This window comes from Folsomia candida, unplaced genomic scaffold, assembly GCF_002217175.1.
Source record: "Folsomia candida strain VU population unplaced genomic scaffold, ASM221717v1 Fcan01_Sc002, whole genome shotgun sequence".
NCBI classification, from domain to species: domain Eukaryota; kingdom Metazoa; phylum Arthropoda; class Collembola; order Entomobryomorpha; family Isotomidae; genus Folsomia; species Folsomia candida.
This window is the reverse complement of record NW_019091194.1, coordinates 12,360,013-12,373,313: the sequence shown is the minus strand read 5'-3', so window position 1 is coordinate 12,373,313 and position 13,301 is coordinate 12,360,013. Positions and strand designations below refer to the sequence as shown.

Genomic DNA, 13,301 nt, shown 5'->3' with positions numbered 1-13,301 from the left:
TTAAGTCATAAAAAAGTTTCACACACCGTTCAATTCCTGTTTCCTCCTCCACCTTTGTAAAAATAAAAGCAGATCTAAAAGCGTAAAAATTTAATCTTTCATTACGAATTACTTTGATTTAACCAAACATATAAATTTTTCTTTAATAAGTTTGGGACGTTTTTATTTAGTTTGAACAAATGGCTTTTGTTCAGAGCTTGTTCAGCTTTTCTGCCATACTGTCTACTTGAGTACAACAAAGACCTTCTATGTACCTGAATACTATCAGAGAAGACCAGGTAGGAATACGGTATATGTACATAGGTATATTATTTTAGGAATAACTAAGACTGGGGTCTGACACCTGTCGACATTACATTTTCTGCGACAATCATTTAATGCAATCTCTACGCGTCTCAACAATCATCATTGACCATTGAAGCGTAATCATAATGATGTATTTAGTTGCAGACATTAAGCTATTTATGCGACCGGATATAAGTATCGTGCGAAAAAAAAGATTACTCTAAGCTGCGTCATGAAAATACAATGACACCTTTGGATGTGATTGTCTTGTGAGCCGTTTCCGTTCAATAATTCATGCTTATGAAGTTTTGTGGTCAAATTTAAATTTAACTACTTTGTTTGTATCTAATTTTATGTAAAAGACACCTGGTCGTGTTGAAATTATACGCACTATGATTTATTATTTTGAGAAGTACTAAATCGACACTTTTCGGTGAAGAGAATGAATCTTCATTGAAGACAATACGTAGTACATAGCACACAAACACAATATTTATATATAAATTGATTGGCATCATTTATTGAGAATGTTTGCTTGTATAAAACTGTAAATAATTTTTAGATTAACGCAAAACACTTTGCATTTGTTTGTATAAAAATATGCTGATAATTGATATAAACAGAAAAAACAAACCCTATCTTTCTAGGTTTATAAAATTGATATTAATACAAATATTACCATCTAGACGAACAATTAGAAAAACAATAATTAGGCGAAGACCACAAATTATGTACCTATCACTCAATGCTGTGTATATTTATCATGGCAGAGAAGGAATACATAATTAATGGACAGCGCCCTAAGTAGACTACAGAACACGTTATTGAATCAGTCTTAAAACTTGTCATAAGGTCGTCGTTCATAGGTTGATTTCCCAGCAGTCCGCCTAGAACTTAAAATGCGTTATGGCAAATAATAATAATAGTGATTACTTGAATTTGGATGATACAATCCATAATAATTGTCATATGGATAGAATAGCTGCTGCTGGCTAAGAACACTAGGATCCGCGAACCCGTACCTGTAGCTATAATTGGCATTTGAGGAAGTAGGGTAATAGGAAGACGGGTAGGGCGGCGAGCTTGGCGAAGGGAGATTTCCGTAATGTCCTGGATATCGATGCGACGACGAGGATGAGGGTCTTTGAACACGATTTGGATTCCGAGAACGGTTTTGTGAATAGTAGGGCTGCGTGCCTGGCATAACCCGAACTGTACCTGTGATTGGAGTCGGACTCTATAGTGACATAAATAAGCACATGTTAATTATTAATCAACAATTATAACTATTATTTAATTGTATAAAATCTAAATAACTTACATCAAGCAAGTGCTTCAAGCTCTCAGCATCCATACCATTAGCAACCTTCAGTTTGTAGCTATAATAGTAAAATAAGCACAATGAATACTTTTACCAATTTCTTTAATATAAGGAAAGTAGCAGGAAACCTACATTTTTTTGACTGCGTCGTTTCTTAAAAGCTCCAACATTTTAGGCAACCAGTAATCACACCATTCGGGATGGTAGTTGTGAGTGTCTGGGTTTCTTCCTTGTTTAATCAGTTGAGAACGACGGGTTTCCCAAAATAAAAGCCACTCTTTTCGATGAGCTGGGTGACTTGATGGTTTTTCTAAATAGCTCGTACGCAATGCTTTGAATTCGTCAATAATTCTGGAAATTAAAAATATCACCATAATTATAATACTTTATTATACAAAATAAAGACATTTGCAGTGTTGGGTAACTCACATTTGCTCTTGCTTCTTTGTTTGGTTCCATTTTTTATCCAACACAGAAGACCATTTTTGAGCATACCTTAATCTTAGCTTTGTATCATTTTGAGTGTGGTCTGTAGGTATATCATAGTCGCCAATATTTATTTTGCGTAAAACAGCTAACCGTTCTTCAGGGGAGATAGAGATTGTGCACTTGTTTGTTGCAAGCGGAATATTGACTATATTCCAAAATATAAATAAAAAACATTAATTATAATTGGGTCTATTAATTACAATTACAATTGTCGCCTCATGAGAAATTGTAATAATCTACCAGATTCTTCAGGAGATAATACTTTCAGTTTCGCAAGTATTACATAATTTTCCTCCGAATTTTCATCTTGTAAAGAATTGTTGTTCCTAACGTCCAGTGCTGAAGTTTGCAAAGGGACATTATTATATATATTCGACTCATGGTTATTGTATTAACTTACACGTAAAACTTCGAAAGGAGTTTCTGTGACTAGCAGAACTAAGATGTTCCTCCAATTGATGATTCCCAACAACTCGTTTATTACATGGAACGCATGTACCCTTTAAATCAAAGTATTATTATAGCCAGACGTCGATTTAATACTTTTATATGTAATACATACTGCAGCGTTTCCGTTGAAGTAATCACATTCAGAATCGCACTCAAAAACGTTAATAAAATTGTCATCCGAGTTGACACTGTTACAAGACGGTTTGCGAATTTTGGCTTTCAATGTGCCCAGACCCTAATCAATAATAAAAAAAATGTTAGTTAGATTACATAGTAACCCTTATGCAAAAATTTATAAATGATCAAAATTTTTATATTAAAATCTCACCAAAAACTCTTTAATGTAGATTTTTGACCGCTTATTTTTCCTACCATTTGATGCAGTAGTTACCGAATCGGTGTCACTCTCCGCTCGAAGGTGGTCTAATTCGTCGTAAGCCGAGGGTCGCTGATGGTCTGGCGTTATTTGATTCGATTCAGCTTCATCTTCGTCTGGAAGCTCGAGATTCAAGACATGTTTTTCTGCAGGGTCCTCACGGTTTTTTAGAATCCACCACACCACCTTTCTTGCCGTGTATTCAGTAGCTTGTTCGGCAAAGTTGTCAGGGCAGGAAGGCAATTCGATTTCAATGTCACTTGTGAGTAAATTTATTGCTATATCTCGAAGAAGTGGCATTTTGTTTAAGCTATTTAATTAGCTAACTCGAAGCAAGTTAATAAATTTTATTGGAAGTTTGTTTACTTCATACTTGTTAGTGAGTGAGGCAGGCAAGCACTGAAAAGATTCCTGCTGATCTGTGGCCTTGGTTTCCCCGCACTCGTGGTGTGGAACAACGAGAGATGAACAACGTGCAATGACGACGCTATGATTTTTTTCCAGAAAAGGACCAAAATTATAAAATTCATATATAAAGTTTATTTATAGCCCGTTTTTAGACTTGCCTGTTCAATATTCAACAATTATATGTTATAGCAAGAGTTTTAGAAAGGAATATGGGAATTAAATTATTAGTCAAAGTCAAATGAACAGCCAGTCAGTGAGGCAGGCAGTATAAAATATTTGAATAAATATGATTGTTTAGGAATGTAAAATGTAAAATCTCTAAAGGAATATCAGAAGCAATTAAGTCTTTTAGACGAACATGTAACTTGCACGTATAGTTAAAATGCAGAAACCCTGATTTATTTATGCTCAATTCATAATTTTAAAATGCAGCAAAACCTGATTTATTTATGCTCAATTCATAATTAAAATGCAGCAAAACCTGATTTATTTATGCTCAATTTCATAGTAAAAACTAAATATATTTCACAAAGTAAGCGAAAATATACATCGGGAGTAAAGCTAACAAGTTTAAATAAAAATTAGTTCATCTGGCGTGATCACCACGATTGGTTATAGACATACCGGCAGTTAAATAAGGAAAAATCCATATATTTCGGATTTTGTCGGACAAAGACGGAACAATTATATACAAAATACGACATAAATTGTCACAAAGCCACGGTTCAAACGTGTTTAGAACTTTAACCCTTTCTGCACTGAATGCAAAGCTGTAGCAGAGTCTTGAAGCCTTTTTTCTTCTTCCTTGGTCAAACTTTGATTGACGATATGGGAAACCCCTGAGGACCCAAGGACACATGGTAAACTGAGAAACACTTCTTCCTTAATTCCATGAAATCCCTGAAATAATTAGTTGTGCAAATATTATTTATACACCTGTGTTAATTGTAAGTAGATGAGGTGACTTACGGTAGCCAAAGTACTCACGGCGTACACATTTCGCGTATTTATCAATAAAGCCTCCAGCATACTAGAAACGCTTAATCCAATGGCCCAAGACGTGTATCCTTTGAGCTTAATGATTTCGTAAGCACTAAAAGTATAAACAGGTTCAACTTTTTATTAAAGACTACATAAAATCAGTGATAACTATAATTAAGTTATTGTGTACCTCACATTAAGGATTTTACTTACCTGTCCATTACTTGACCATGTAATTCATGCCATTTCTCAGGATCATCACTTTTTCCAATGTCAGGGTGTAATTCGCTTAGTCGGACACCAGCAACATTTGCCGTTGACCACACCGGAACACTGCTATCTCCATGTTCGCCAATAATGAATCCATGAACAGATGACGGAGAAACATTCAATTTTTGGGACATTAGGAATCGAAATCTAGAAGAGTCCAGATTCGTACCTGATCCAATTACTACAAATATAGAAAATATACACAAAATTACAAAAAAACGAGAAAATCACTTAAAACAAACCCAAATTCCCTTAAGTTATAAAAAAAGTTGTGCAGCATCACAAAAAAATCGTTGCACCTATCTTATTTAATGAACAGGTACATAAGAACTAGCTGATTATGAAGGCGTATGTGTGCATACGCCTATATGCATACGTATACGCATATATGTCGACAAGGACAGTACAGCATAAGATATAACATGTATCGTTGAATTTTTGTAATAGTAGCTGTTATAAATATGTATGACAAATTAGTATACCTCGATGTTTAGGTAGCCCACCGCTAAGCTTCCAGGCTACATAGGTCAAAATGTCCACTAGAAATTGTCGTAAAATAATTATGACTGCATCAAAAAGATTTATAAACTTTAAAGGTTCTGACATTTACATACCTGGGTTACTCACAATTAACAAGATCGTGTTTGGGCTATATTTGACAAGATCTGGAATAATGCCTTTGAAAATATCAGTATTCCTCTGAACTAAATCAAGCCGGCTTTCCCCTTCGCGTTGACGAGCTCCGGCTGTGACCACGCACACTTTTGAATTTGCCGTTAACGCATAATCTATAAGTGTAATAATTGAACAGTGTTTTAATTCAACTTTCTCTCGAGTTTCTTCTTGGCTAGAGGTGAACTATTTTCATACCAGTTCCAGCCGAGATTTTAATCGGTCTGCAAAATGTCAGACCATGCTGCAAATCCATCATTTCTCCCTTCAGTTTGTCCTCATTCACATCCATCAGCACAATTTCGCTCACCAAATGCTGTAATATTCAAGCAGTAAATTAAGTACTTAAATGATATATTTAATAAAATAGGTGTTCGAAATACGTATCCTAAAGTACCTGGTTCAATACACTGTAGGCACATGCCATTCCAACCTTTTAAACAAATTTAAAAAATATTAGACATACAAATTTAATTAAAAAAATAAAAATAAACACTGAGTGTTAACCAACTTGACCGACGCCAACAATAGTTATTTTGGTGTGATAATGAGCCGCGTCGTCAGTTACTTTACTAAACATTCCCAACCTAGGAGCCTGAGTAGGCACCTCATCAGCTACCTACAATTAAAAATGAACAAATTACATACCATGTACTATACATATATAACACAAGTCGTTTTCCCAATATTGAGTGCATATTTCATCAATTTCAATTAGCGATTGACGGCCCATGTACATAAGCTACTATTGTAGGCGACAAGTAACTTATGTCACGTTAAATCGGCCTTATTTCAGCCCGGCCCAGATTAATTGAAAATGCATAATTTAAAGAGAAATAAAGAAATAATAAGAAATAAACCACCCACCGGAGGAGAAGGTCCAGGACCACCTTCGGATGTAAAAAGTCCAAACTCCATGTGTCCTTGAGTTGCCGTTAAATCGAAATTTTGAAATATAAAACTTCAGGCTGCTGGTCACTTTTATGATGGTAGAGTTTTTGGTAGGTTATTCAACACTCTTGGAGCCACGACGCACTCTCTTTTTCTCCATGGGCAGACAGATCTCCATAATCAAGTAATTTATAAGCAGGAGTTTTGTTAATGGGTGTTGCGAGAATTGTTGCAAAAGTTGAGAGAGACTGAAAAATTATGTCTTGGCACGTTGACAGGTTTACTTAGCAAAAGGAGATGTAGATACATTTCCGTTTTAGAACATGCAGCTTAGAGAACACTCATTTGCTCATTACTTCCCACCGTTAACAAAGACAGATAAATGCTTGTCAAAGATGATTTGTCGAGAAGGACCACCAGTCTCACTTTCCCAGATATTTTTGAAATACATGTTTTCGTTATAGTTTATTTATATTTCAAACAAGTCCATGATGAATGAGCACAAAATTATTAGGTACATGTGGCTTGTATTTATATAAATAATTAAATAAGCTATCCATGAGTAAATTAATATAACAATAAAAATAATAATAACCACAAAGTGAATACTGAATATATTTATGTATGGCTTCTGTAAATCTACATTCGTAGTATTACGTTCAAGTACATACATGTTAAATATATTTGATAATTTGGCACTATCAATATCAAAAAAATTGTTTTATTTGTTAGCATTCTGATCATTCTGGTCAGATTTTTGTGGTGTCACGAACTTTAAGACTCCTTTTGCACTTGTCACATTGTTCATACCCAGCTCGCAAGTTGTATTTTCATTGGACGATGGTAATTTTCTATTTGTTCCATTCTCCGTGATAAGGATGTCCTCACTGAGGATCCCTTTGCTTTCACTTGTGGTCGTCATTGTTCCTCTGCTCATGACGCTGACAATGCTCCCCATGCTTTTATTCGTATGAAACGACGTGGCTGAGCTGACACGACTAAATGAATTAATAGAACCAGAACGGCTTCGAGAGGATTCCCGACTGTTACTTTCGGCATGAAATGAGTTGGAATTATCCGAGGTCACAGAATTTGCGGAGTGCCGATTTCTGGAAAACATTGCTCGGACGGAAAATATTGCCAGCAGGCCTGCCATGATCAGAATCGTGCAGGAAATTAATCCCCCCAAGGCGACGGTGTTGGCGATCTCCATGGGTCTAAAGAGCTGCTGTTGCAATTCACGAATGAATGCCTCGGTTGGCTCCGCAGTCTGTTATTATAACATCAACCATACAAAAAATAAATAGGAATGATAACTCTAAAACTTAAATGATAACAATATTGAGCATCAATGTAAATAAATACGTACCTCTTCCACCCACATAAATGGTATCAAAACTTTCCGGACCTGGGCAAATGTGGTCATATCTCTGTTAGGATTTAGCATCACATTAAATTGGACACGCTTTGCAGCGTTTAGAATTAGTCCAGTTTTCTGAAAATTTTCAGAATTTCATGCACAAAATCGTTTTAACATTCTAAAACCTTTCAAGTATCAAATGTGTGTGTGCATCTGTACCGGTTCAATATCAAGGAAAGTCTCATGGATTTCTTTATCTGGCTGTAGACCCTGTACACCACCTAAATATTGTTCGAATGAGTCAAGGAAATGCACGGCCGACATCGAAACCGGGGCACCTTCATAAATAATAATTATTCACTTTCGCTTATACAAGAACAAAGTGTAGAGCAATAAAGTAATTTTATTCCCACCATTCGGAGCCATACTTACCATCACGACAGGGGGCCATACTCAGCACACCGTACTGATAACATTCATTATTTTTTCCTTGGGGGCAAAAACAAAAATCCTGGTGACTGAATATCTGCTTGGCATTTGGGGGGCGAAAGCGGTATGTTTTTACACCCATGACTTCACTTTCTTCTCGGTACACCATATAAATTGATCTGTCACATTTTAAATGGAAAAAACGATATTAAGTTTTTGATGCTGATAAGTACATATGAGGATGACAAACCTGCATATGTCTGTTGAGAAAAATCTAATTTTGCTTTCTTTGGTGACAAATGGTGGAACCAATGATCCGTCAGTTCCATTAATTAGGTTGCATAGGCCATCATAATAATCTTATGATGATCAACATAATTGTCAAAATAACACCAAAATAATTCCAAACATTTAGTAAAAATATATATATATACCAAGCTTTGTTTTTCCATTCCAGCTAACAATCTGACCAAATTCTTGTGGATTCGTTCTTCCTGTTCGAATAACGAATTCCCCATCATCCGAACCATTTTTCTGTGAACAGTGATTTATTTACTTAATTACCAATATGCGTGTTATTGTTATTGTAAAGGAATCAAGTCACAAGGTTTCTTACCCCCAAATAAAAGCCAAACCTTCCAGTGCTGATACTGGAAGGAATTTTTACCCCTCCGATCAATGCGAGCGCAGGACTTTTCAGGAAATTGAGATAGTGCTGCACGGAATACCCGTCAAAAAGATATTCCTTTACACTGGCGTATGTGAAGAGTCGCTCTCCTCTTTGTCGCATATTTCGATCTGCTAAGGCGTGAGCGAAGGAAAAGTTGCCCACATTATCATATGTCATTTTTGACAATGTCTGAAATTTACATAAATCGTTAATATAAAGATCATCATTATTCTACAGTTGGTTAATATGTACCACGAAGGGGACGTTGATGACCACCAATCTGTCAAATTCGGACCCTTTTGATAAATCAGGTCGAAATGTGTAGAATATTCTCTGCTTGTAGATTATCGTGTCTCTTTCATCGTCCATTGCAATGATTTCTTTGACTCGCTTTTCCCTACGAAAATGTAACAACGCTTTTAACTAATTGAAAACCTAGAAGTGCTTTTTCACAATTAAAATAGTTACTCATAAGCATATGGTCCAGCTTCTACCAAGGATGGAATTCCCCCATTTTGTACTTGAACAGGATTCGTAACATTAAAGATACGGAATTTGATTATTATGGGGACAGGAACGTCTTTCCATTTCTCGAATGTGTCCGTTCCAGGGATAAGTCGTAGTTTCTAAAAAGAGTAAAAATAACATTCAGTTTAATTTACTAATGACTTATTCTTTATCACTTTCTTTAGGTGTGTATATTCTCTAGGTATGCATGTATGTATATCAAGTGTAAGTATGCGTATGCAATATAAGCTTAAAAATTAACAAGAACGCCAACTTTAAAAGTTTTAATAATTGCTGACATTGACATGACGCAAGGACCAAGTTTAGTGAAACTAAAAATGCAACGCTAAATCCTCGCATTCGTATTTATTGCACTTCATTCATATTTACATAGGCTACGGCTACGCATTCAATGCCTGAGTTGAAGTTACCACAAAGTTAAGCTTTGGCAAAAAATTGCTGTTATTACAATACTCTAGTGAATGCATGAGCTCTCGTTACGCATTTAATATGTAAGAGTGTTATAACTTAAAAACAGCAATCTTTATAGAGCAAAATTCATCAATTACAGGATTTCAGTTGAAACTTCGCATATGTTAAAGTATGACTTTAGCACAAATAACTAATTTAGGAAGTCAACATACCTACTGTAATAATACAATAATGTAATTCAAAATCATATCCACACACTTATTTACAAAATGTAGCTAGTTCTTGTTCAAATTACTTTAGGCACAATGTGCATATGTGCATGTGCATACATACAGTATGTACCATACAATTGTACATACGGAAAGGTGCTGCATACAAAATTGATAATTGGAAGTAGATCATAGTTGTCAGAGCATGAAACGAATTTGCAATGAGAAACCTAATTGTGCACTAAACAGCAAATGTCAGCAAAAGACATGAAGAAACTACATATTGTATTTAGACTTCAGTCGTCTGATTGAATGCGTTTTGTCTCTTCATGTTTAAAGTACTTTGAAATTATTATATTTTGGACTTGAAATCAAAGTACAAATATATTTACGACCTCGAATGAATACTGGTACATACATATTTAGAATGTTCATTTCAAAAACTTTAACCATATCCTAAAAATTCTCAATGTCTGGTTCTCACACGGCATACAAATTTGTCACTTTTATGTTAATTGTCTCTTTTCCACCTTGTTAATTATAAAAGTTTACTGATAACATTTTACAATGGGCTAATTTAATTACTCTGAAGAGGAACCTGTTAATATGAATATTTGAAATGTTTCATGTTTGCTTTGCACAAAATATACATACATGAAAAAATTGTACCGTCCCTGAGGACAGGACAAAGTCAAGAATGTTCTGTGGATTGGTCACGCTAATTAAAAATTGTCAACGCTGTAAACTACAAGGTCACATTTTAATGTACTTTGCTCGTGGTTTGGAAGTGCAATTAGCCGAATTAATGTTTATGACGCTGGATGATTTGTCTGGAGGAGGATCTTTTGGTAATTTAAAACTGGTAATTCTCGAAAATTATGAATACTACGTACTTCACATGCAATTATTCATTATTACTTGGTCCATTGTTTTATTTTACTTAACAGGTACATCAAAAAAAGTATGTTAGACTGCACTAGTAACTTTACCTGATTTATTATTTGCTAACGTAAGAATTTTTTTTAGATATATGTATATATTGCATAGTATCAAAGTCTGTCGTTTTTACTTTGACTAACTTGAATAAAAAGTGGAATCCTGACCTAACATACTCGATCTCGGACTTTGCTCTCAAACGCATAAGAAATCTTCATGCATTTTTTAACAAAGTCCACAAACCTTGATCACTGTAAATCATTGATACCGACAATGTTATGGTTTACGTGCGCAGACTTCGCATTTAAAAAAGTATGTAGTTTGTTCAAGTGGATCCGCTAGAAGATCCAGACAAATGATAAAACAAGATCCTATTCCTAGTTTTGCATAATTTGAATATTGGTTTATGAATCATAAAATAATACCATTGTCATTATCAGTGTCCATTGTTTAATTTTTCACTTGAATCATCCATACGAACGCGATAAAATAAATAAAAAGACACTTGCAATTAAACAGTATTAAGTTGAAAATGGTTCATGGGAGACACGCAACAAGTAGCATGCGCAATTTTTTTTCAAATTCAAATGACATACTTAATTAGTCCTGGAAGGTAACGTGTATATGGCAGCAGGACATGCGACTTTTTTAAATCTAAATCGAGCAATGCGACTTTTTTGGACTTGCGTACTTATTGAAATTCAGTAATGCATTTACACTCTTGGCCTAGTTTTAGAATTCATCAATGAACATTTCACATCAGAATAAGAAAAACCAATGTCAAATGCCACATACTTACAGATATACAAATACATGCGTTGACCAAAAGTTGATCTAATCATACCCTCACGCAATCATCACCACTGTCTTAAACAATAGCCTAATATGCTATGTTTTAGTTGTAATCATGATGATGGCTACTAAAAAGTAAGTAAGTACCATCATCTCAAAGCCAACAACTTCCTCTTAAATAAGTTATATCATAAGCTTATTGTTGTCAAAATGTGTTTCATGTTGAGTGACATAATTTCAATCGGACTTGAGATTCATATAACTTGTTAGCCATGACTCGTGAAAAACTACTCGTATACAAAACATCATGCATAGTACATACTACTTCTTTGTTTGCGATGCTAGGTTAATAATTTATGCATGATATACGATAATTGAAAATTGAAAACAATAATTTAAAAATTCTAAAAATTTTAAATATGTAACTTTGTATAAATATTTAGTACAAAATTGCAAAATTGTTTGCATGTATGTATAAATAATGTATTTTTAAATGCTAAAATACAGTAGTTGTACATCAGAACTCAAAATTCATTGCTTTTCAACCTTAACTTCTTTCCATAATTTAGATCAAAATAATAAAGTAAATAAAAAGTAGCTGTATTAATATGTACCTGTTCAACCTGCTGGTCAATAATCCAGTCCAATGCCGCATACTTAAAAAAAGCAGTTAGGCACAAAATTATCAGGCTAATTACAACCAGAATGTAAGGACAACTTCGGCACACACGTGTCCAGGAACAGACAACGGATTTTCTGCTTTCTCCAGCATACTGCTTAATATCCAAGGGTTTCATTATTGTAGCACGTTTAGAATCTCATTCCTTTAAACCACACACTTTTACAAGTCCATGCTCTTGGGCGACTGGAGATACACACTGCAGATTCAATTGGTTTTATCATGTTCATAAGACAGCCATATTAATATTGTGACGACATTTTGAGCATGACGCTGTCAGTCTGTAACAACGTCTCAAAAAAAAAAAACTTTTGAGCAATGGTCACCTCTGGAGATATGAGAGCTAAACTCTTGACAAGTTTGTAGGTGGTGAGACGAATCGAATGAGCAAAAACTTTTCGCTGTAGTTGCACTTGTATGTTCACACTTTAACTGCACATCACTTTTTCACAAGTCAAAGTACAGAATCTCACAATTACCCAAGTACAAAGTACAACACTGCTATTTGACTGAAGACTCATTTTGGAAAATACGAGGTAATATGCGACCAACCCTCAACATTGTTTCATATTACACCAATAAACTACTAAAATGTTCCACTTTGCACATTACTAAAAAAATATATGGAATGACTTAGATTTGACACTGGACGACCACAAGCACTTAAAAACATAGAGATTAATAATTTCAATGTGGTTTTCTAAGCAATTATATAATTTAGCAATCGACGACTCGACGACTGAATAATGATGGTCAAGGAACGGCTTGCTGAAAATTGCAGTCTCGCTCTTTCCTTATTCCACTTACTCTGCTGATTGTACAATGCCGACTAAACTTGGATGCGTTGAAAGTGCTTGGCGTCTAAATACAGCAGACAACAGTCGCAAGTAGTGCTGTTGATACCAAGGAATTACTGCTTTGTTGAATTATTGATGAAATATTGCAGGGGTGCAGGCTATACATCAATTAAAGTGTTTGGTGCAATACTTAAATAGACGCAGCGTTATCATAATTCGTAAATGAGCTTATGGGAAGCCAACCAAGAAGTCTGTAATTATTGCACTTTTATGTACTTATGAATTTGAAGTTTGGATATTACAATGTTTTAGCTAGATTAGACTAATCGTATTCTTGATTACATATT

General features: G+C 34.8%; 3 protein-coding genes across 5 annotated transcripts; all 3 read right to left on the bottom strand.

Annotated features, from left to right (window-relative positions):
• Window positions 1-755: 755 nt before the first annotated feature.
• Window positions 756-3,505, bottom strand: LOC110843799. Of its 2 annotated transcripts, XM_022089840.2 has the most exons (9): window positions 2,874-3,505; window positions 2,658-2,780; window positions 2,496-2,595; window positions 2,336-2,434; window positions 2,036-2,240; window positions 1,739-1,957; window positions 1,607-1,664; window positions 1,308-1,522; window positions 756-1,178 (listed from the first exon to the last, which is right to left on the bottom strand). In XM_022089840.2, the coding sequence occupies exons 1-9, from the start codon at window positions 3,219-3,221 to the stop codon at window positions 1,121-1,123; spliced, it is 1,425 nt and encodes a 474-aa protein (XP_021945532.1). In that variant the 5' UTR covers window positions 3,222-3,505; the 3' UTR covers window positions 756-1,120. The 2 variants fall into 2 exon arrangements, with proteins under 2 accessions (XP_021945532.1, XP_021945531.1); XM_022089839.2 differs by having other exon boundaries at window positions 756-1,522; window positions 2,874-3,501.
• A 288-nt stretch (window positions 3,506-3,793) lies between these two features.
• LOC110842937 (L-lactate dehydrogenase) lies at window positions 3,794-6,426 on the bottom strand. Of its 2 annotated transcripts, XM_022088813.2 has the most exons (9): window positions 6,120-6,426; window positions 5,764-5,871; window positions 5,650-5,685; window positions 5,451-5,568; window positions 5,195-5,368; window positions 5,063-5,119; window positions 4,524-4,761; window positions 4,299-4,422; window positions 3,794-4,229 (listed from the first exon to the last, which is right to left on the bottom strand). In XM_022088813.2, exons 1-9 carry the CDS (start codon window positions 6,168-6,170, stop codon window positions 4,065-4,067), a joined length of 1,071 nt encoding a protein of 356 aa, XP_021944505.1. In that variant the 5' UTR covers window positions 6,171-6,426; the 3' UTR covers window positions 3,794-4,064. The 2 variants fall into 2 exon arrangements, with proteins under 2 accessions (XP_021944505.1, XP_021944506.1); XM_022088814.2 differs by lacking the exon at window positions 6,120-6,426 and having other exon boundaries at window positions 5,760-5,871.
• A 154-nt stretch (window positions 6,427-6,580) lies between these two features.
• LOC110843452 (lysosome membrane protein 2) lies at window positions 6,581-12,988 on the bottom strand. The gene is made up of 10 exons (XM_022089415.2): window positions 12,093-12,988; window positions 9,071-9,228; window positions 8,855-8,999; window positions 8,549-8,791; window positions 8,367-8,466; window positions 8,183-8,291; window positions 7,936-8,111; window positions 7,723-7,841; window positions 7,513-7,638; window positions 6,581-7,413 (listed from the first exon to the last, which is right to left on the bottom strand). Exons 1-10 carry the CDS (start codon window positions 12,273-12,275, stop codon window positions 6,865-6,867), a joined length of 1,908 nt encoding a protein of 635 aa, XP_021945107.1. The 5' UTR covers window positions 12,276-12,988; the 3' UTR covers window positions 6,581-6,864.
• Between the last annotated feature and the right edge of the window lie 313 nt (window positions 12,989-13,301).

Coding starts and splice junctions, on each gene's coding strand:
- LOC110843799 (XM_022089839.2), bottom strand. CDS start 3,221: ATGCCACTTCTTCGAGATATAGCAATAAATTTACTCACAAGTGACATT. Junction 2,435..2,495: donor CTCCTTTCGAAGTTTTACGT/GTAAGTTAATAC, acceptor TGCAAACTTCAG/CACTGGACGTTAGGAACAAC. Junction 2,241..2,335: donor ATTATCTCCTGAAGAATCTG/GTAGATTATTAC, acceptor TTTGGAATATAG/TCAATATTCCGCTTGCAACA.
- LOC110842937 (XM_022088813.2), bottom strand. CDS start 6,170: ATGGAGTTTGGACTTTTTACATCCGAAGGTGGTCCTGGACCTTCTCCT. Junction 5,569..5,649: donor CCTACAGTGTATTGAACCAG/GTACTTTAGGAT, acceptor TGAATATTACAG/CATTTGGTGAGCGAAATTGT. Junction 5,369..5,450: donor TAAAATCTCGGCTGGAACTG/GTATGAAAATAG, acceptor TTACACTTATAG/ATTATGCGTTAACGGCAAAT.
- LOC110843452 (XM_022089415.2), bottom strand. CDS start 12,275: ATGAAACCCTTGGATATTAAGCAGTATGCTGGAGAAAGCAGAAAATCC. Junction 8,467..8,548: donor GGTTTGGCTTTTATTTGGGG/GTAAGAAACCTT, acceptor CACTGTTCACAG/AAAAATGGTTCGGATGATGG. Junction 7,414..7,512: donor CATTTATGTGGGTGGAAGAG/GTACGTATTTAT, acceptor TTATAATAACAG/ACTGCGGAGCCAACCGAGGC.